This window comes from Ochlerotatus camptorhynchus, unplaced genomic scaffold, assembly GCF_037179485.1.
Source record: "Ochlerotatus camptorhynchus isolate MF236.1 unplaced genomic scaffold, CSIRO-AGI_Acam_v1.1 ptg000743l, whole genome shotgun sequence".
NCBI classification, from domain to species: domain Eukaryota; kingdom Metazoa; phylum Arthropoda; class Insecta; order Diptera; family Culicidae; genus Ochlerotatus; species Ochlerotatus camptorhynchus.
In genome coordinates this window covers 471,992-494,388 of record NW_027041212.1, presented here as the reverse complement: position 1 = coordinate 494,388, position 22,397 = coordinate 471,992, and the positions used below count along the sequence as shown (strand labels likewise).

The following is a 22,397-nucleotide window of genomic DNA, read 5'->3' as shown; positions in this document are numbered from 1 at the left end:
TGCACCAACACCCTGTTTTCCCGAAGGACCATCCTGCACAGCCCTGTTTAGAGCTCAAGCTGGCCCGAGAGAAATTTTACCACTTTCTTTAAGCGCTTGAATAGGCTTTTGAGAGGTTTTCCAAATTTTTGTGAGCTTCCAAAAGGGTTTGGAACTCGGGTCTAATTTCGAAACATTATTTTCAAAAGTTTTGTTCCTCAGGACAGAGAATCGATTTTTAATTTGTTTTTCAAATCCCGCTAGATAACTTTCATGGCAGAATCGCGTGTTCTTTGATTCTGCCACCTACGGACATTTTTTTTCAGACGGCTCAAGAGCTGAAGATCGTCGTCTATTAATGTACGAAGTCAGCAATCAAACCTTCATGTCAAACACTGGCGAAATCCAATCTGCTCATCTGCAAAAATTGAGTTCGTATTGATTTGAAGTATCATTCTATTTAAAATTATCTTTTCAAAAAGTTTACTTATTGAAGAAAGCAAACTTATTAGACGGTAGCTAGAAGCTTCAACTGGATTTTTTTCCTGGCTTCAAAATTGGAACAACTTTTGAATTTTTCCATTTATCAGGTAAGTATGGAAACATCTGTTAAATAATGGAAATGGAAACATCTTTTAAATAATTTTACCAAGAAAGACAAGGTACTCTCTGGGAGTTTTTTGATGAGGATATAGAAAATTCCATCATCACCTGGAGCTTTCATATTATGAAACTTTCCAGTTATAGACCTTACTTCGTCCAAATTAGTCCCCCAGGTATCATCAAAAATATTTTCCCGAGAGAAAATATTCAGATAATCACGAGCAACCTGATTCTCAATAGGACTAGTAAGACCCAAACTGAAATTATGGGAACTCTCGAATTGCTTAGCAAGTTTCTGAGCTTTTTCCAAATTTGTTATCAAAATTTTACCAATTCTTTAAGCGCTGGAATTGGCTTTTGAGGTTTTTTCAAAATTTTTGTGAGTTTCCAAAAGGGTTTGGAACTCGGGTCTAATTTAGAAACATTATTTTCAAAAGTTTTGTTCCTCAGGGCAGAGAATCGCTTTTTAATTTGTTTTTTGCAAATCCCACCAGATAACTTTCATGGCAGGATCGCGTGTTCTTTGATATTGTCTCCTACGGACATTTTTAAGACGGATCAAGAGCTGAAGATCGTCGTCTATTATAATTGGTTTGCAAAGGAATGTTTGGATCGAAGTTATATTCCATAAATGTTCGATATTGCTCCCAATCAGCTCTATGGTAATTGAAAGTAGAGCTGTTGGGATTACAAATTATTTTTTAGGATATTTCAAAAGTTACTGGAAGGTGATCAGAACCGAAGTCAGCATAGGTAACCAATTGGCTACAAAGTTAACATGAATCAGTTAAGACCAAATCAATAGTTGAGGGATTTCTTGCTGAAGAAAAGCATGTTGGGCTGTTTGGCTTGTCTCCTCTGATTTTAGCTTCCCTTCGCTCCAAAATCTTCTACCAGGTTCCATCCGTTGTCCACTCTTTTCTCCTAATGCACAGCTCACCCAGGTTGTTCTCACTCATTTCAATAAAGACATTCTTGGTGGCTTTCTACACTGCCACCTACCGAAACATTCGCTGCTCGGTCGGGTCTTAAGTTTATCGACGAAAGACCTTTTCACTGCTGAATCTTCAAGTCGGCGTTTGTTGCGTCACTGTCAGAGTCTCTCGTAGGGCCCGATTAAGTTACTTTCAATCGAAAATCGTCAAGCTCAAATTTTCATTTTTTTTTTCTTTTTTCTTTGGTTTGTTTTCTGTCGATCTTGTTTCCCGTGCTGAGCACCAATGCTACCGACGCCAGTGAGGCAGCTCCCACACCTGGACCCTACCTATCGACCCATCAACTCATGAACCGGGGACCAACGGCTTTACTTCCCTTCAGAAGGAAGGCGTGATCAGAGATGTTATGCCTCAGAACATCCCGGCGCCGCCGACTGGGATTGAACCCAGGCCTGCTGGGGTGAGAAGTAATCACGCTTACCACTACACCACCGGCGCCGCTGAAAATTTTCAATTAATCATTTTGTTCGACTATTTTCCACAGAGATGGCGCTGTTCCACTGGTAGGAAGTGATAAAAATCCCCATATAGAAATTGAGAGAAGTGGGAATAATTCGCTTTCGGTGCATATTCAGGTCAAAAAAAGTGAACGACAACCTAAAGAAATTTGTCAGGGGCTTTCTCGTTCAGTTTTTTCCCGGAAATTAATGCTAAACAAGCTACAATTAAAAAAAATGATTTTTCCGCATACAATTTTACCTGCTTTACTACCAGTCCCCAGAGAGCCAAAAAAATTCAAATTTGAGAGAGAAATTTTCTCTTACGAGCTCAATCTCTCAACATGCCATGTATTTTGTTGGCACTCGATTTGTGATTTCCCTTTCACAGATTACAAAATAGAGTACCTGACACTACAAAACATGTCTGGTACCTCTATATATGCATTTGCTTTAACATTTGAAGTCCCTCCTTTTTTACATATTCTGCGCAAAAGATACTTTATGCCCCGCCCCATATATAAAATTCGGCGGGAATTTCTGGGAGGGGTGAGCTAATTTGTGTGCAGCATGTGTAAAAAAGAAGGGACTTCGTATAATAATCTAAATGCATATATAGAGGTACCAGACATGTTTTGCACTGCAGTGTCCTCTGTGAACAATTATAGGAAAACAGATTGTGTCTAGTTTCCGATAGATGTCAACGCAAACAACAGCTGTGACATCTGATGGAACATGAATGCAGAAGCTTGACAAAATGATCAATTGAAAGTAATTCCGTCTTCTCTTCGAGAAGATCCCCTTCATCATCAACAGAATCACTTTTGATCAGTTTTCATGCTGTTTGTTTAGGCTTGACTCATATACATTTCGTCTTTCGCTGTCAAATGAACTTACTTTCGCATTGAAGCGAAGCTGTTTGCCCATAATTCGCACAGTTTTTCTTGCTTTTGTTGAACCGAGTTATTTAGCGCATGCGCATGCGTGTATGCCAAATTTGTCATTTTCGGGTGGTTTGTTTTGGCTCAAATAAAAAAAAGTGTGACAAAATAGTGTCAGGTTTTGAACGCTTGGTGTTTTGCGTTCAGGCCGCTACCGATGATGAAGTTCCCGCACCTTCGGATGAGTTTTATGATGTCTTTCCGGAGGGCCACTGACGACACGTCCTTGTTGTTGGTTTGCTTGGGGCAGTAGGCCGCGATGGAGGTAATTGGGCCAAGTGCTGTGCTCACCTCCACTCCGATGGCTTCGATTGTTTTCAGCTGGAAGTTTGGTAGCAGCTGACAACTGATGTTCCGTCTTGCAGCGATGGCCACTTCACACCCCCGGAGCAGGTGCGGTCACGTCTGACGAGCCGGAAGTCGGGAAGGAATACGTTCAGTTCAGGATTCAAGTGCGTCTCGGTGATGATAGCAATGTCGATCTCCTTGGTGTTGAGGTAATCGAGTAGCTCTCTTTGCTTGTTCGACAGCAAGAAGGCGTTCCAGTTTGCTAGTTTTATAGGCCGTCGATTCATTGGGTGGAGTGGCTCTGGTTTCAATCTGAGCCTCACCAGTTCATCTTTTACTGCAGCCGCTTCGTACGACGGCCCCGTATAACAATTTTCAATGGTTTCACCGAAAGCAAATCGTGGGTGTAAAACTCCACCGTATTGTTCTTCAGTAGGTCACCGACCGACTTCTACTGCTGTAGGCTGGAGCAAATGATCTTTGTTCCTACGCTACAGATCTTGAATCGCGGAAACAATTTGAGTTTTGCCAGCTCATCCCTAAGCTTGTCGACGTCCTTCATCGGGGTAAACAGCGGGGTAATCCGCTCCTTTTTGGCAATTTCAGTGACGTCACCACCGCCATTTTTAACTCCGAGCACCGATAATTGGTTGCTTTGTAGCAGCCGATTAGCTGCGTCATCCGAAGCAGCGCTGGCTTCCTTTTGGGCCTTTTTACTAGGGCCCTCCGATGCAGGAGTAGTAGAACGCTTGCATACCATGCTTTGTTTAGTGGCAAGTGCATTTAGACTTGCCAATGTGCCTGTCGATGACGGCACTTCCACAACGTGAACGTAACAATAACATGAATTAGAAGAAACTCGATAGCGGAGCGAGCGAGCGAACGAACGAACTATACTGCTAGACGGTCTAGCAACCAATGACCATGAGCGGAGGAACGACAGCAGAGGTCTTATACATACATTTGTACATTTTTCAACGATTTTAGTTGAGAAAATTGGAAAAGCATTCATTGAAGCAGATTGTGAGATTTATTTCCTATCGAATTGTGTATTTTTATTTTATTTTCATCTATAAATGACAAAGTTATAAGCGTTCAAAACCTTACACCTTTTCGTGACGGTCGCAATTTAAGATTTTCGATTTACCCCCAGTACCTTCCCGTAAGACGTAATCTACGTAAAAAAAGAACCAATGAGTTGGACGGGTCAGAGAGCTGCCATCCTAAACAACTCCCTGTGGATGATTCGAATCCGGAGCTGAGCTGCACCATCATCATCATCATGCATTTCGCTTTTCCAAATAACTGAATCTTCCGTTCCAGTACAGAATGATGGGAGGAGAGGTGAGAACAAATATGCAGGAGGAATATCAGCAGCAGATGTAAATGTATTGGATAATACCAGTAGCGCATCTTGGTTTACGCGGTCCAATGCGAAAGTTCCGCTGGTGACGGATTGAATGGTATATGGGGTGTTTACAACTGTGCGAAGAAGAGCAGCTCAGGAGCGGATCGCACATTTCTAGCTACTAGGGGATCATATGCCATGCGCACATGGCATCTCACTCAAAGCAGGATGTGAATAAGTTTAGTATTACCACCAGCCTCTGACACAATCAGTTGCTTGTCGATATGGCATGGCCGTTTCGTAACAAGCCTTGGCTTTATGTCCGGAGTCCTCCCTTCTTTTGTAGCCCTTCGCCAACTTCCCGTGTGGGGTTGTCGGAAATGTCAATCAAAATTAGTAATTTCCAGAATGGCTGTGTGTGTATGCTGAAGTATCCACTTTCGTTGTCGATATTCCAGATCGATTTATCACCATCCGTAATAAACTGTTTAAAGGAAATGTGTTTGATCATAAAATAGAAATACATATTAACACTTACCGGTATTTTATCATAAAGTTGTAGCTCTAACCTCATTAATGGGTAATATCTTTCACCGACGCTTAATAATGTTTGAATCGCAAAAAATATTAACTAAGCGAGGGATAAAACAACATTATATCCAATGCAAACTGGTTTTTGTTTTTATTTACATTATCTGATAACATAGAGCTGCCAGATTGATACGGTGTCGAAAGCAAACATTAACTTGCAAGGTAACTACTTTGTTGTTAAAATGTATTTTAACCTTAAAACGAAGGAAGTCATCTTGCCGCAACGGTGCATGTATCAAGACATCTTCTATCAGTTAAATTGTGAAATTCCAAGGAGATGTCACATGCAAACTATCGTTGCGTTGCTATTTTTCCCTAATAAAAAATATCATAAACGAATGATAACTCAAATGATTGAACTATTCCACAAATGGTTTGGATGATACCCGGAACATGTCGTTAAGTAAAATAACCATAAGAGTTTTATTATGGTGACAAGTAGCACAAAACAGAGGTGGAAGTTTTAACGAATCGTTGTATCAAGCGATGCTGGTGGATGCACTTCACATGGGTTTTCTATGGGCACGCAAATAATCAAAACATGCTACCCATGTAAACTGCACGTAAAGCTTGCCTTCTACCGCTAGACTCATTTAAGATTATAACCGAACTTGAGTCATGGCGACTTTTCCAAGAAGATTTCTTTTTCAAAGTAGGTACTCATCTTCTGAGTGCCGGAGTCGGGTCGGAGTCAGAAGCAGTTGTTCCAGAGATTATCTAAAAAATTACGCCTATACCCTACGAAAATTCCCGTTGGATTCCGGCCCAAAACAAAAAGAAAGCATTTTACACTGCATTTTCAAACTTTGCCGTTCTGCAGAAGTGCAATGAATGAGCTCTAGGGCTTCGTCTATCCTATTGCAGCTAGTGTGCGCGCCATCAGTCTTTGCGCTAGAGAGCATAATGACGATGATGAAAAAAGAGTTTACCGAGTGGAAGCAATTTTCACTCCGCCCAAAACGGCATGTTCTCAGCATCGTCGCCGCCCGAAGCAGAAAGAGTTGCGAAAGTTCGTTTGTTTGAATTATAATTTCACCGAGTGATGAGTGCGCACGGTGGTGGCAAGTTTCCATCACTTCTTTCTCCGCGAGTTGTTGAACCAATGTTTTTGATGGAAGGATTAATTGCTACGGGGTGGCGTGGAAGGCACTGACACTGGGTGCAACTGGAGTTTGATTGAGTGGGGTGCTATGCTTCGGGAGGGGAACTTTTCAAAAATTCCGATGGGAACTTGAATGATAGTGTCAGACAGGTACCAGCCGAAAATATCTTGATAATTTTGGATTTATCATAGATAAATTATACTGATTTTCGATTGATGATTATCTGCGGATAGACTATTATTTTAAACTTATGTTGAAACAAATTATTTGAGATTTTGCCTGAATTCATTTGGCACAATCAACTACAATGTAAAATCATTAAATAATCGGGAAAGAAAACTTCACATCTTTGAGTCTTTAATCAATTGTCGATTTCAGCCAAAATCAAGACCTTTTACATCTTGACGTTACATCGCTTTTTGCCTGTTCTTTGACTGGTTATGAACTGTAATTGAAAAAAAAAATAATAAAAATAACCTCTAAAATATTAGTTCCGATAATAATTGATAAAGAATTTTTGATTTGAGTAGCTCAAAGCATTTTGATGAGTAGTTGAGTAATGCAAAGCGTTGTAAGACCACGTACCATGGTCACTCACCAAATGATTTTGAGCCACTCATAATCATAAACTCTCGATTACTTTTTCGATGGGACGTATCAGCTTTTGTAAACAATGCATTTGATCGTCATTTGGCGTAACTGGTAGCTCGCCCACGCATACTAACACCCCTATCAGATAGGGTAAAATTTCCCCTATCTGATAGTAGTGTTAGTATGCCTGGGTGAGATACTAGTTACGCCAAATGGACGATCGAATGCATTATTTACAAAAGCTTATACGTCCCTTTGAAAAAGTAGGCGAAAACTCTCGATCAATTCTTATATAACATTTATCGCAGTTTCCAAAACTGCAATAATATTTCTCGATAACTGTTTAAATGGGACGAATCCGCTTTACAAACAAAGATTCAAACGTCAATTTGTCGAAACTCTTAGCAGTCACACACAATGTAGCAACACCATCTAGTTGGGCAAATATTACCCTTTCTGATTATGGTGTGAGTTTGCGTTCGAGTGCTAAAATTTTCGACAAATTGACTGTTGAATCTTTTTTTAGCATTTAAAAAGTAATTGTAAGTTATTTTCATTCAGTAACAGAACAAAAACTCTTTACAAACAGGCAAAAAACGTTGATACATGTGTCTTTTACATATTCTTCTGAAATTCTACTGGAACGTGTTATAACTTTTTTCCAATAATAACAAAAAACAATGTTCCTACCGATGTCATCTAACTCATTCCATTTCTTCCTATGCTCGTTCCAGATTTTTACATCGAAAGCAGATCTCCAGTTGCACACGCAGATTCACATGCGCGAGGCAAAACCCTACAAATGTTCCCAATGCAATAAGGCATTCGCCAACTCGAGCTATCTTTCACAGCACACTCGGATACACCTGGGCATCAAGCCGTACCGGTGCGAGATTTGCCAGCGAAAATTTACCCAACTGTCCCACCTGCAGCAGCACATCCGGACCCATACCGGTGATAAACCGTACAAGTGTCGACATCAGGGTTGTATGAAAGCATTTTCGCAACTATCGAACCTACAATCGCACTCCCGCTGCCACCAAACGGACAAACCGTTCAAGTGTAACTCGTGCTACAAATGTTTCTCCGACGAACCCTCGCTGCTGGAGCATATCCCCAAGCACAAGGAATCGAAACATCTGAAAACCCACATTTGCCAGTACTGCGGCAAATCGTACACCCAGGAAACCTACCTTTCCAAGCACATGCAGAAACACTCGGAGCGAACAGACAAGCGACCACCGATCGGAGCACGTAGCAGTAGTAGCACGTTGAATCTCAATACCAATACGACCGTCCCTCCTGCTATAACCGGGGGCGAGAATCCATACTGGCCTAAGGTAAGCCCCGATTCGGCAGCCAACATGACGGATGTTATGCAGCAACAGCAACAACATCAACCACCACCGACGAATCAGCAGCCTCCGCACCAACCCCAGCAATCAAATCAGCAGAGCCATCATGATTTCAACCTGAATCCGCAGAACAATGCTCCCAATCAGACTCCGAATGGACTCAACAATGTTCCAGGAGACCTGCACCATCATCGCGATGAGAACGTTGAAGATCTTGCTGTGAGCGCCCGTCAAGGTGCACCGAATATGAACGGTCCCAACGGGAACATCCCGATTCCACCTTCTTCGACGCCGATGTCCGCTGCCGGGTACGATTCCAGTAGCATAGCGAAGGTGGCATCCAATTCGGCCTTCACACCGATCAACTCGATGCCACCACATTTGAACACCCTGCAGCATCACCACCATCAGCTGGCACAGCGACCATATCTGTACGATGCGATCAGCTTCCAGAACCAGAAAGCGATCAATCAGAGCCCATCGAATTCGTTCCCGAATCAGCTGATTTCGCTGCACCAGATTCGGAACTACGCGCATCAACCCGGCGGAGGACTGATGGCCGGGGAACATTTGCTCGGGGTGACCGTTGGGGCGGGTGGTAAAGATAAGGGGTAAGAGGGGACGGGAGGGTGGTATGGTTTTTGAATCGGGTGATGATTGTTGGCAGGGTGGAATGGACTTTCCGGTGGCTATAGAGTTCCCAAACAGGTACGAAGAACAACTGGAATTTTTTGAAGTAGGATAAATGATAGCTGCGGCACCTATTGACTGTTTTCGGCAACCATAATTCAAACGATAGTTTCGCTGTATATTCGCACCAAAACACACCGCTGAATGTATTTAAACGATTCCTTAAGTGCACCCCACACGACAGAAGTTTCCTCAATGTTTCCATCAATATTTATGTTTCCATCAATATTGCTTACTACAATATTTTCGGGGGTTCATCAATACAGGATCGCTCCTCTCTAACATTGATGTATCCGATGGAATATTCTGAGTCAAATCACAACCACCTTGACAAAAGTTGCCAAGAAACAGGCACCATCTGCTGCTGCTGTAGTCAAACAGAAGAGGAAAATGAGGCGAAATAATGAAAAATTAAATACAACTTTTCTGATTTTTGTCAATATGTTCATCGATATTTTCGTCGTCAATATTTGCATCAATATGATTGTCAATAATTTTGAGAATTGACAATATTTTTGCCCGTGTGGTGCTTGCTTCAGTCTTTCAGCTTCAACCTGATTTTATTATTACAGCTGATCAAACCTGTTATGCCAGGTTTTTCTTCAAATGAAACACCCGCACTACAAAATACGGCTGTTGTCGACTTGCCGATAATAGAACAGCTGGATAACAACGCAGGTTGTCGATAATAGTCGCACTCACCTGAGAGATTTGGAGCGTTGTGAAAACGTTTTCAAACCGTTTTGGACAATTTTCGGCCAACAAATAAAAAGGGTCTATCGAGTAAACAATACTTTGTAAACCCTTTCCTCGCAAACTGTAGGCTGCCCACGCAAACCAACAGCATCATCAGATAGGGGAAACTTTCCCCTACACGACGATGGCATTGATTTGCGTGGGCGGCCTTTGGTTTGCGAAGAAAGGGCTTACAAGTTTTGTTTACAAAAGCTGATAGACTATTTTCAATTGTTGGTCGAGAATTCTGTCGATTGGAATAGATAGAACAGCAAATGTAAACAAATAAACACGTCATATGTGTGCGTGAAGCTGAGAAATTACTAAAAGAACTGCGCTACTTAGAGTTATGAGAATACGTAAGTTCTTCTAATCAGTGGAAATCTATTATAATATATGGATAATTTCATAAAGTGCATCAAAAGATGTTAACACTCCGAACACGGTGGGTAAAAAACTTTACGCGGAAAACGAAGTCTCCAAAAAAACGTGTAACGGCAAGTTTCCCGAGCAAAGTGTGAGCCACTCAGGTTGCTGTCGTTTTGGTCGTTTTAACGGTTAAAATATCAAAATTCAGAGCAAAAAAATGTTCCTGTGACATCACATTGAAAACTATTTCTGCTATCAGTGAGAGCAAACTGAAAACTCAATTTGATATCAATTTTTCCTGTTGATAACAAAACAAGTAATAAATTTGATGTTAGGCTAAGGCAATGAAAACAAACCCGCAACAACATATTTTTGTAGAGCAAATGTACAGCAAAATGAAAACGAAATTTATCAATTGCATAAACTGAAATCAAATTAGGATTTCAGTTTGATGTTGATATCAAAACTTGATTTCAATTTGCTGTCATTTTGATGCTGGACTTTGCTCGGGTTGCAATGACATAGCTCTTGATGAATTAAAAAAAATGTTGTAGTGTTAAATACCCCATTTCCGGCCTAATAAGCACAACCCGCACTTAGTCTTTCTTAATATAGCGCAGTTTAGCACCAAACGGAATGTTATTATCACTGATGGCTTCGAAATTTATTTACTTTTCCGTACGTACCGTAAGATTTGATAAAGAGAAACCAATCGTTGAGATATTGTCAAAAGTCAACACTACTTCTTGACGCCAAACTCGGCCTAACGTATTGAAACGCCATTGAAACGCCAATGAATTCACTTCGGCCTGTCGGATGAAGATAAAAATTGATTCAGTCGGAGCGCTTGTTTTGTTTTTGGGAATAATGGGTGCAAACTTTCATACCACGCGTTCTCACTGACTTCGTTCGGTAGCTGATTAACTAAAGTATCGTACCAAACGGATAATTGACTTGTTAACTCTGAAATCATGGATTTATTTGAAGTTTTCTCCTCAATAGGCCTAAAATGGGTGATCAGGCCGAAGTAGTTCTCTACCATACCACTAGAATTCCTAGGGTTTGTAGATTATTTACATTGCAAATAGATTGAAAATAGTGTCTTTTACTTTTTGTTAAAACGAAAAGAGTCGTTTTTTATGGAGTGTTTATGGATTTTGCAAGTGGCTTAAGATCTATAATGGTAATGCGCACAAATGTTCATAATTAGCCAGAATACAGTCATGGTTTCCATATACAAACCCTGGAGACAACGAAATGGTCCTCCGGAAGATCCAAAATATCCGTAAAAGTGTTCGAAACTTGGAACTGTGATATAAAAATGAATTTGGGGTCGTGACAAAAACATGTAACTAGATGACCATGTGACCGTCCTCCAAAAGATCCGAAACATCCATAAAAGTGGTCAATCCATGAAACTGATCCTAGAACTCCGCGGTTTAAAAAAATACTTGGAACTGTGACATAAGAATGAATTTGGGACCGTGACATGAACATGGCCTCGGATGGCCATGGAACCGTTCTCCTAAAGATCCGGAACATCTGTAAAAGTGGGCATTTCATGAAACTAATCGTAGAGCTCCATTGTTTTTTTCAAAAACACTCAGAACTGTGATATAAGAAAGAATTTAGGGTCATGGCATAAACATGGTTCCGTATGGCCAAGGGACCGTTCACCGGAAGATACGGAGCAACCATAATTTATTTTTTTCAAACTCTTGGAACAGTGATATAAGAAAAAAATGGAGTCGTGACATAAACATGGACCCGTATGGCATCTCGGGGCATCCTCTGGGAGATCCGAAACATCCGTAAAAGTGTCAAATTATGCTTCCCATTTTTTTCAAAAGCATTAGGAACTACTGTGATATGAGCATGAATTTGGGGTCATAACATAATCATGAACTCGGATGACCGTCTTCCGGAAGATCTGGAACATCCGTAAAAGTGGTCAGTTTTTTAAACTGATCCTAGAGCTTCGTGGCTTATTAGAAAAAAATTGAAGCTACGACAACTACTTGCTGGTAAATAAATTATAAAATAGTTGTTTTAAAGTATTTGTTGTTTTTATATAGTACTATTTGTTGTTTCTATGGAGTTTTTGTGTTTGTTACTATTTTAACGGGAAAAAACTGGCACGAACATCAATCGTAAGGTAAAAATTTTTACATCCTCTGAAAATTTTCTAACAAGAATCGTAACGCCAGTTTTTTTTTCAGAATGAATACAGTAATGACCCGATTATTCCAGACCCTTTTTTGAAAATCTTTTCTAATATTTTACGAAGCCCATGCGGTTTTTCAGTAGTCTTATTGTACCAAAGTATAACTTAAACGTCCATCGTAGATTAGTTTTCCGTCGATTTTGTATTCCGTAGTGAGTACCCATGCTACATATCGACCCATCAACTCATGAACCGGGGACCAACGGCTTTATTTCCCTTAGGAAGGCGTGATCATAGATTTCATGCCTCAGAAAATCCAGCTTGTAGATGGATGAGACAGATTTGGAATTACTGTTATTTGAAATTTTTTAAAGTTAAAAGTTTGATGACAAAATCGGGCCTATACTTTATTTTCAAATTAATTCATCACGTTATAATTTTCTTGCTGCGATGCATGTGGAAAAACATTTTTTTTTTTTTCATAAATTGTAGCTATACAAAATTTAAAAAAATATTTCAAAAATCTTCCGGCGACCTCATCATGTGATGAAATATTGCAAATTCTGTGTAAGTTTAAAGCACATCTGTAGTAGAACCTTACATTTATCGGTTGGGTGATATGGTTTAAATGACAGAAGAACTCTAGTATCAGTTTCATGGAATGAGCACTCTTACGGATGAGCCAAACCGTTTTCAAAGCCATTTGGATCCATGATTATGTGATGACTTCAAATTCATTCTTATATCACAGTTCCAAGCGTTTTCAAAAAAAAACCACGGGGTTCTAGGATCAGTATTGTGGATTGATTAGTTTTTGGGATTTTCCGGATCTTCCGAAGAACGATTCCATGGCCATCCGGATCTATTTTTATGTAATGACCCCACATTAATTCTTAAATCACAGTTCCAAGTTTCGGATCTTTTCGAGGACGGTCCTGTGGCCATCCAGATCCATGTTTATGACATAACCCCAAATTAATTATGATACCCATCACAGTTATAGATGTTTAAGAAAAAACACGGAGATCTAGAATCAGTTTCGTGGATTGATCACTTTTCGGATGTTCCGGATCTTTCAGAGGATAGTCACATGGCCAACCAGGTCCATGTTTATGTCACGACCCTCAATTCTTTCTTTCATCACAGTTCCTAATGTTTAAAAAAATTAATGATGTTCCGGATCTTCCGGACGACCCTTCCGTTGTCTTCAGTGTCCATAATATAGTATATAGGAACCATGACTGTATTCTAGCTAATTATGAACATTTGTGCTCATTAATCAAAATTATAGATTTTAAGCCACTTGTAGGGGGCGACCCCGGCGTAGAGGTTAGCATCCATACCTCTCACGCCAAAGTCACGAGTTTAAATTTCACGCCCATACAGGTCACGAATGACCCAAGAGCGTTAAAATGACTAGAATAATAAAAAAGCCCATAAAAACGTGTAACGACTCTTTTCGGTTTACACAAAGTAGACGATCTATTTTTACGAAAAGAGCAAAACAACCCTGAATTGAGTTCTATTCACCCAACTCGACAGTGTTCCGTGCGCCAAGTTAAAATTGAGCAAGTTGTGTAAACTCAATTTTGAGTAGTTTGCCGTTACACGTCTTTTGGAGTGATAATAAAATTACCAGATACCTAGTTTTATGACTGAGATATTTGAAATTTTTGTGACATAGGAATTCTGAAGGGATTTTGAAACCATTCCTATACCAACTGCAGTGGAAATATGCAAAAAAAAAAATTGAAATTACTATCGAGTTGATTTTTTTTTATTTATCCTTGGGTATCTTGTTTGGTTAAATTCTCAGAGAATTACAGAAACTCAAATTTTTTTAAAAAGAATCCTAGCTCAGTAAATTTAACAGTGGAACTGTCAGAATTTCGATTAAGACTTTAAACAGCAGTAAAAGATATTTTCGTTTCTACACACTTAGAAAAAATCATGTAAATTTAGGTGCTCTGAGAGTGACATATACGAGCGTCAGTTTTGACAAAAATTTGAATCATAACAGACGCGAAATCTAGCTCAATCAAACGTACTTTTTGTCCAGCAACGAACTTTTCAATTTCGGAGCTTAATATTACATGACATGTTTGTTTACGTTTCATCTTTTATGTCAAACACGGATTCCGTCACGTGTGAAACTAGTTATTTCTAAGTGTGTATCTTTGGCAAGAACCATCCAAACTTTATCCGATTCTAGAAATTCATCCACCGACCAACAATCAACACATAGCACAAAAATCCTGTAAATTTGTTATGCGACACTTGCGAAGAGAGGCCCCATGAGGCGTAAATGTTCCTTAGGTTTTACTATAGCCATCCAGCTGAAGCTAAACAAAAAAAAGAAGAAATCCAATCCGATGGCAACACTGTAATAGCTGTAAATAATCACAAAATAAGAAGAAAACTCATAAAATCATGAAAAAACGTGAGGCTAAGCGTGACAACCGAACGAAACAAGGCGTATTATTTTAGTACGTTGAATTTTAATTTGTGTAATCTCTGTGCTACAGCATTTACTAAGTGTACAATTTTATTACAATCAGCGTGTAAATTCGATCTTTAGTTGCAATCTCTGCTCAATAGGTAATGTGTAATATTGTAAGTGGAACAACTAAATATGTAATTAACCGTCCAACCAGCAGGAAATGAATCAATTGTTTTCAGTAGTATATACCTTTAGTTACTGTAACTTTGCATACTTTAACCGGGCGTCTCTAAAACGTCCAACTGTGCAGTTTATGATTGAGAAAGCAAATTGAGAAACCATGGATTCCAACTATGACTGTAATTTTAAATATAACTAACCTAGTACCAGTGACGTGAAATGCATTCAAATTAAATCAATCATTTTATCGAATCTGTATCTGTTTTTGTAAAATAAAAGCAAATTAAAAGACACATGTATTTTCTAAAAACTGTGATAAATTAAAGAAAATATTTCATAAAACAGCAGAAATCGAACCGGAACGGTACATAGGCACTGTTTTAGTTCAAGTTTATCCCTATAGGACCCTGCGTTGATTCAGTTGAATAGCATTTGTTAGTTAGAAAAGATAAGTAGTTTTTTTTTTTGTTAAAACAGTTCCACGAACTTGATTTCCTTAATTGTTTATCGCACACCGATCGATTCAGTTCAGAGGCAATACACAAACAGATGATTGTGAAGGAAAAAGGGAAGAACCCACTTACTTAGCAAACCGTACTACGCCGAAAGAAAGGCGAATAAATCACACAATTTAGAACAAATTGAATCTTAACTATTATGTCGTAAACTTAAATGTATGAAATGAGAAGTTGTAATTTACAATAAAAAAGATACTGGATAATTTTTAAACTACAGACAGTAGCGAACGAAAGTGAAATCGACGGTAAAAGACACTCTAATCTAAGCTGCAATTATATTTATATGATAAGGACTGTAGACGAGCGGACGAACGAACGACAGTTATACGGAAGCTAAAAAATAAATCAAACAAGATTTTGATCCTAAAGAAAAACAACCAGAACCTAATTCAATCTTAAAAATTTAGTAAAAAAAAAAGTAAACTGAAAAGAAAACCTACAGAAATATCTCTTTCTAGTACTCTCTGATGTGCATGTGAAGGCGAAAGTGATTTGAGAAAAGACAAAAAAATATTGCATATTTTATAATTTACACCCACTTGCAATTGTAAATCATGATCCACTGTGAACCTATTTCGATCAAATCAAAGGATTAAAATAAAATCTTATAAATGTATGTAAAAATATGGGACCAGCTGCTTTTTTTTTTTTGTTACATATATCCGAAATGTAAAAAAGGTTTAGAATTAGTTGATGATTGTATGCATTTTGTTTATTTTTTCTGGTCCAATATACAGACGGTATAGGTATAAACACAGACTGGCGAAGACGATTCCAAGCGGATCCAAACGCACAAACTAATAGTGAGTGGCAAATTTTGTAATCACGTCGAATATCGTCACAGATTCTTTTTTCTTGTGTTGGAGACATAATACCACCGAGAAGATTTCTTTGATCTATTGTGGTGAATCCTATTTTATTGATGGTAAGCCACTATTGTTTGAGTAACTACCACTATTGTTGTAGACAATTATCCCAACCAGGTAATCAGGTAATACATTCCTTATGAAATATATTACCCGATGGGGAGCAGCAGCCCAGACTTCCCAAGGTCCCATAAGACCCTTATCAAGATATCGGCATCGATTATGAAATAGTGCACCACAGTCACCCAACCATTATTTAGAGCTTTCTCTCTTTATGCTACAAAAGCGACATTTGTATTCATGCAGTTTACCAATGAGTTTCAGGTCAAATTTACAAGGACGATTTCCTGTTATCAAACCAGTGTATGTACTCAAATTATATTTTGAAAGATTAAGTATCTTTTGTGTATGAACAGCGCTTGGCTTTATAAAACGTTTATAAACGGCCGAGCATTTAAGGTATTCTTCCAGTTGTACTGTACCCTTGTTTTCCCAGTTCTTAAGCTCCATTTTGAGAGCACAGGAAGATAGCATGCATGAGCATGATTGACCACCCACGGTTGCTACTCTGTTATTGCCAGACCAGCTGTAATTACACACTCAATGTGTAAAAACTGGTGATCTCAAACTAGGCAATACCAGCAACAATCAATACGAAACTAACGATTTTAAATTGGCTCACTACTTGACTAGCCTTGACTAGCCATGGTCCCAAGCAAATCGATTAACGTACCCCATTCTAGTCAAAAGTCTAGTACTACACTCTGTTTGTTTTGATTCGCTATGAAAGTTTGGCAGATAAAATGAGGGGTTCATGGATTTTCCTATTTTTCGAGGGATGAATCGATTAGCTTGGGACCGAAGATAGTACCAGAGCTGAGCCAAAAAGTTGAGCACGTTACTTTGGGACCTACTAGTCTTAGAGTTACCTCTATGATACCAGCGCCGGCCGCGCCCGAACACAGGTCAAGAAAGTAAGGGGTAGGAATGTGTTGACGTGACACTCGCTTTGATGGAAGCCGATAACACCTCTGCACTTCCACGAGGAATCACTGGGATATTGGGTTGGATTTGAATCAGAGTTCGTTTTGGTAAACTGATGTCCTAACAATCATATGACGCGAAGGAGCTTGGGATTGAACCCACGGTCTTCTGTTCAGTAATCATAAACGTTTGCCACTAGGCAGACGAGCTCCTTTTTAATCATTGAGTTGCTGTTATATTACCATGTAGCCATGTTAACAAATAAAACGATTGACGAATCTTGAATGGGATGGGATGGGATGGGAATGTGATTGAGATTAGACTCATGGTGTTCTGCTCAGTAATCAAAAACGGTTGCTCTAAGGCCAGCGAGCCGCTCATATCACATTATACCGTTACTCAAGTTGTTATAACTATTCAAAGCCGGCACCGACGACAAAGAAAAGTTTTATAAAAATCACGATAAACAAGCTATCTTACCATATATTTTAAATATGAAAGGGCCTGGGACCGCGTTTTTCTGCTCAGTAAGCAAGACACTGCAACCGACGATCTTTCAAATCCTAAAACTAAAAGCTACGAAAGAGTACTTAGGCCTTCACTAAGTTCCACTTTCACGCGACGTTCAATGTTTCGATTTGCTCTTTACGCATGGTTCAGGCAATCATAACAAGCTATGACCGACGTAACGATTGTTTAAACCCTGGTTAAACAAGCTATTCAAATGAAACTACGTTCTCGAATTTCACTTGGTATGTAATGAACAACATAAATACGCGATTATTCATATAGTTTCAACGGTTGATGGCTAATTTTAAATATACTAACGGTACTGCCTACGGCGACTACGACGGCGATACGACAGCGACACGACGGCGAATACGACGGCGTCTACGACAACAACAACACCGAATTTGTAACACTTACGATTTGTCTAGGATATAACACCTTTGCCCGGAACCTCCACTTGAGCTTCATGTCTGCTATCTGAAACTGTTTGCAAAAATATCTAATAATAATTACTTTGGTGTAATACTTCCTGCATTGCCATGTTCATCTGGGAGGAGGTTCGCGTCTAGCGCTTTCCCCAGGAACCGTTCACGGCTACCAACTATCACCCGTCCAGTCTTGGGCCTATCCAGCGAGGCATCCTTGAGCTTGCTCACAATCTCCGACACTGGCGAGAGACCAGCAAATGAGCATTTTTGCAAGCCGTAAACTCGCTGATTCATGGCAACGTCATCGCCATCGAATCACTACCAAAACTCACGGCGGACACATTGTCAGCACTTCCCCAGCTAATTTACCAACTTGCTCACAATCTCCGACACTGGCGAGAGACCAGCAAATGAGCATTTTTGCAAGCCGTAAACTCGCTGATTCATGGCAACGTCATCGCCATCGAATCACTACCAAAACTCACGGCGGACACATTGTCAGCACTTCCCCAGCTAATTTACCAACCGGACCGTGTTCAAATTCGCACACGGTGACGAGAATCTCTATTGAACTACACGCCGAAAGCGTGACATCCGAACACGGTGAACCGGCCTCCCGGTAGGCAATAAAAATAACAAGCACACTTACACACCGTTGGTTACAAAGCAAACCCGTTGTCTTCGAACGGAAAAAAAAAGAAAAGGAGCTCGGTGAGCAATTTTGTGCCGTCGCCGGTGGTGTAGTAGTAAGCGTGACTGCTTTTCTCACCCCAATGGGTCTAGGTTCAATCCCAACCGAGGTCGGTGGGATTTTTCTGAGGTATAAAAATCTCTGGCCACGTCTTCCTTCGCAAGGGAAGTAAAGCCGTTGGTCCCGGCCCATGTGTGTTGAATGGGTGCGATATCCTACGCAGGTGTGGAAGCTGCCTGCCTGCACATTCGATTGCCATCAATGGATGGCAACCGATGTCCGTCGGTGATTGGCACTAGATTGCGGAACAGAGATCGACGTTAAATAAAGGAAAGAAGAAGAATAAGAAGAAGAATAAGAAGAAGAAGAAGAAGAGCAATTTTGTGATACGGAATTTCCACTGAAAATCAACCGGGTATGCATGAACTTCACCACACCCAACTGCGAAACATGTTCAGAAGCACTTTTGATAAACTTTCGGTATCAATTTCGGAAAAAAAAACACTTATTTTTTTGCAAAAAAAGTTGCGAGCGAACCAGCATTAACACCGACCTTATCGAGCTCTTTTGTTGAGATGGTATACATCAGGCAATTTCCTCTGTGTTATTTTTGACAGTGCATATGTTTGAGAGAGAGAGAGAAAGGTGAGCTTTCGCTCAAGAGCAGAGAGCTCGGCAACAAGCAGCGCGTCAAGAGAGCTTTTGGTTGATGGTAGGATTTGAAGAGATATCAATCACTAGTTTAACATGTTGCTTGGCAGTTAGGACGAAGAGAAGAAACATTGTTAAATCATTCTGTATTGGAAAAGCTGATCAATAAATATTGGTGAAAAGTATTGAATCTATTTTGTTCAATAGTGTTTATATCACTAGGTTGTGGTGAGTGTGCTCGGCGTGAGTTTTCACGAGAGTTCTGTTCCCTTTGCTTTCCTCGGTCGAGGATTCGGCGTTGTGTTTGTAAGTTGTTTGAAGTCTGACAGGGAATTCCTCAAGACTGTTCGATTCTCCATTTTGCTCATTTCAATATCTTTCACGCACCTTACAGCGCGTAAATAAACTGAAATTAAAAATTATCACTCGCGATGCCACAAATTTTTGGTCCAGGAGAAAAAAAATCAATCCACGCAGATAGCGACATCTCTTCTGATGCTTGCTCAGATGCTTGCAATCATGATGGATCACGTTTTCTTTCTCGATTCTAAAACTTCCCGGAAAGCGAGAAAATCACCAATCACACGTATAGCCGTCCGGGAGGCAGAGTGCCAGCGCTAATGCGGCAAATGCAGCCGAAAATTATGAAAGCGAACGCACACACAAAACAGAGAACAAACTTAAAACACAACCGTATCCAAAGGGGTTCGAAACTGCACCCATTTTGAGAGCACAAGAAGATAGTGGACGACCCTTGTTTCCAATGGATCAGCTTTTTCATTTCCTTTGATTCCACAACCAGGAACCCAATGTAGGTTAACCGTACACAGCAAAAAACTAAATATTAATATTACATCCAAGAGCATGCACTTCAATCATGTCGAAAATCTCATGTAATTTTTATGGCCACAAAAAATGCAGTAAAAGTAGCGTAATGTCAGTTCATGCACTGTATTAATGATATTTTGTCCCTTTTGGCAAGTAATATTGCACCATATTTTCGATACGATTGAAGTGCATCCACTTTGATGTGATATTGAAACTAATTTTTACTCTAGGGGGCGACCCCGGCGTAGTGGTTAACATCCATACCTCTCACACCAAAGTCACGAGTTCAAATCTCACCCCCAGACAAGTCACGAATGACCCAAGAGTGTTAAAGTGACTATAACAAAAAAAATTGCTGTGTATTACGACATGATAGTTACTGTAATAGTTAAATACATTCCAAAACCAGTATTGACGTATAAGTGTTAGTTTTTAAAGCATTCAGGGCCACTTGACTATCTGAGCAAATGCATATATTTGCATTTTTATAATTCCTTTTAAGCTAATTACTATACATTCTAAGATGGCATATATTTCAGCTTGCATACAGTGGGCCATTTTCCCTTTCGACACGGAAAAGTTAACCTCAGGGTCGATTATTCCAGCACCCACCATATTATCACAAACGAAGTGACAGACGGAGCGGCTCGAAAACTTTGGTGACGAACCTGCTATTGCAATATTTTAATTGATTTCTTCGCCAGTTAGTCGTCTGTCAATTCGTTTGTGATATTTTATTTGTTATCCAGTCCTACTGTATATTATCGGCTCCGTAAAGCTAACACGATTGAGCCTTACAAATAAACGAACTAGATAAAAACAAAGTCCTACTGCATCCAAATCAAAGCGTTTTACATCAGGAAGGCCAAAATAATGGTTGAAATAATTTCGCTTTAGCATACAATCTTCGTTCATCAATGTTTTTTTTTAAACTCTTTTAGAATACTCAAGTGTCCAAAAAGATCTCCATCGAAGAACTTCTGAACCGTTTGAGCCTCAGAGAACTTTTCACTGTATCCAATTGAATAAATTGGTGTAGATGAAGGAGATTGAGTAAACAATCTAAGGCTTTAGATGGAGTCCCAACAAACAATCGTTTATTGAAGAGACGACTTCTTGACGATTTTATTCAACTGCATGCTAATAATACTTGCATTATTTTTAATAATAACTTCTGTCCAGGCTTTGTTCACACAAATCTGGAGAATTTATTCAACCACCACACATTGAACTATTGGTGCTGTATAAGGTATGTCGAGAAGCTGTTATTCGACTTATATGAGTTGTAACAGAGTTTATTCGATAACATTTTTGATTGTCAATTAATGTGCAAATTACACTTATTCAGTTTGTTATTAGATCATACTTCTGGCGTTCAATTGGAAAGACAGTCAACGTTTATACAGCTTTTAATAAGAAAATTAATCAGTTCAGAGCAAACAGTGGAATAAATGTGCATCTATCGATAATACCACCGACAAACCGACATGAATGACCATTAGCCTGATGCAAAATTTGAAATTTTCGCTCCACAGTGCTCAAACGGTTCCAAATTGGGTCCTGTTTAGCCTCCCAAAATTTGAACTACTTTAGTAAGAAACTGACTTGGCACAAACCATTTCAAGTTTATATGGGAATTACTATGGGAAAACTTATGTTTTTGTTCATATCTATCTAACAATTCACCACATCACTGTGCTTTTAAAAATGATAGGAGCTATTGTAGCAAATTTTCTCAGCTACAACTTTATTCAAAACCACTTTTCAATCAAATGCACGAAACAAAAGTTATTAATGATTCAAGTCACTGATGTGCTATTATGCTCATTCAACTGTTCAGCAGGCAACATTGGTGTTTCTGGTGCGAAGAATAGAGCACAAATATCATGGCTACTATGTCACACTGCAGAATACAGTGTTGTCCACAGAACAGCTGTTTGATCATGTCATAAGATTGTCAATCTCTTAAACAATTAATAACTATTTAATTTTACATTTGGCTGAAAAACGATATTCCGCAAAGTTGTAGCTTAGAAAAAATCTCGTAAGATTAGTTATAGAACTTTTCGAAAAGGCAATATGGAAAATGGGTAGAAGACAATGAACAAAAAG

General features: G+C 39.5%; 1 protein-coding gene across 3 annotated transcripts in view; it reads left to right on the top strand.

Annotated features, from left to right (window-relative positions):
- The window catches only part of rn (rotund), a 276,817-nt gene extending 267,962 nt beyond the window's left edge, over window positions 1-8,855 (top strand). For all 3 annotated transcript variants that reach the window (XM_065238270.1, XM_065238268.1, XM_065238267.1), the window contains one exon: window positions 7,611-8,855. In XM_065238270.1, coding sequence (XP_065094342.1) covers window positions 7,611-8,846 — 1,236 coding nt within the window. In that variant the 3' untranslated portion in view covers window positions 8,847-8,855. The remainder of the gene's footprint in view (window positions 1-7,610) is intronic.
- The last annotated feature ends 13,542 nt before the right edge of the window (window positions 8,856-22,397 follow it).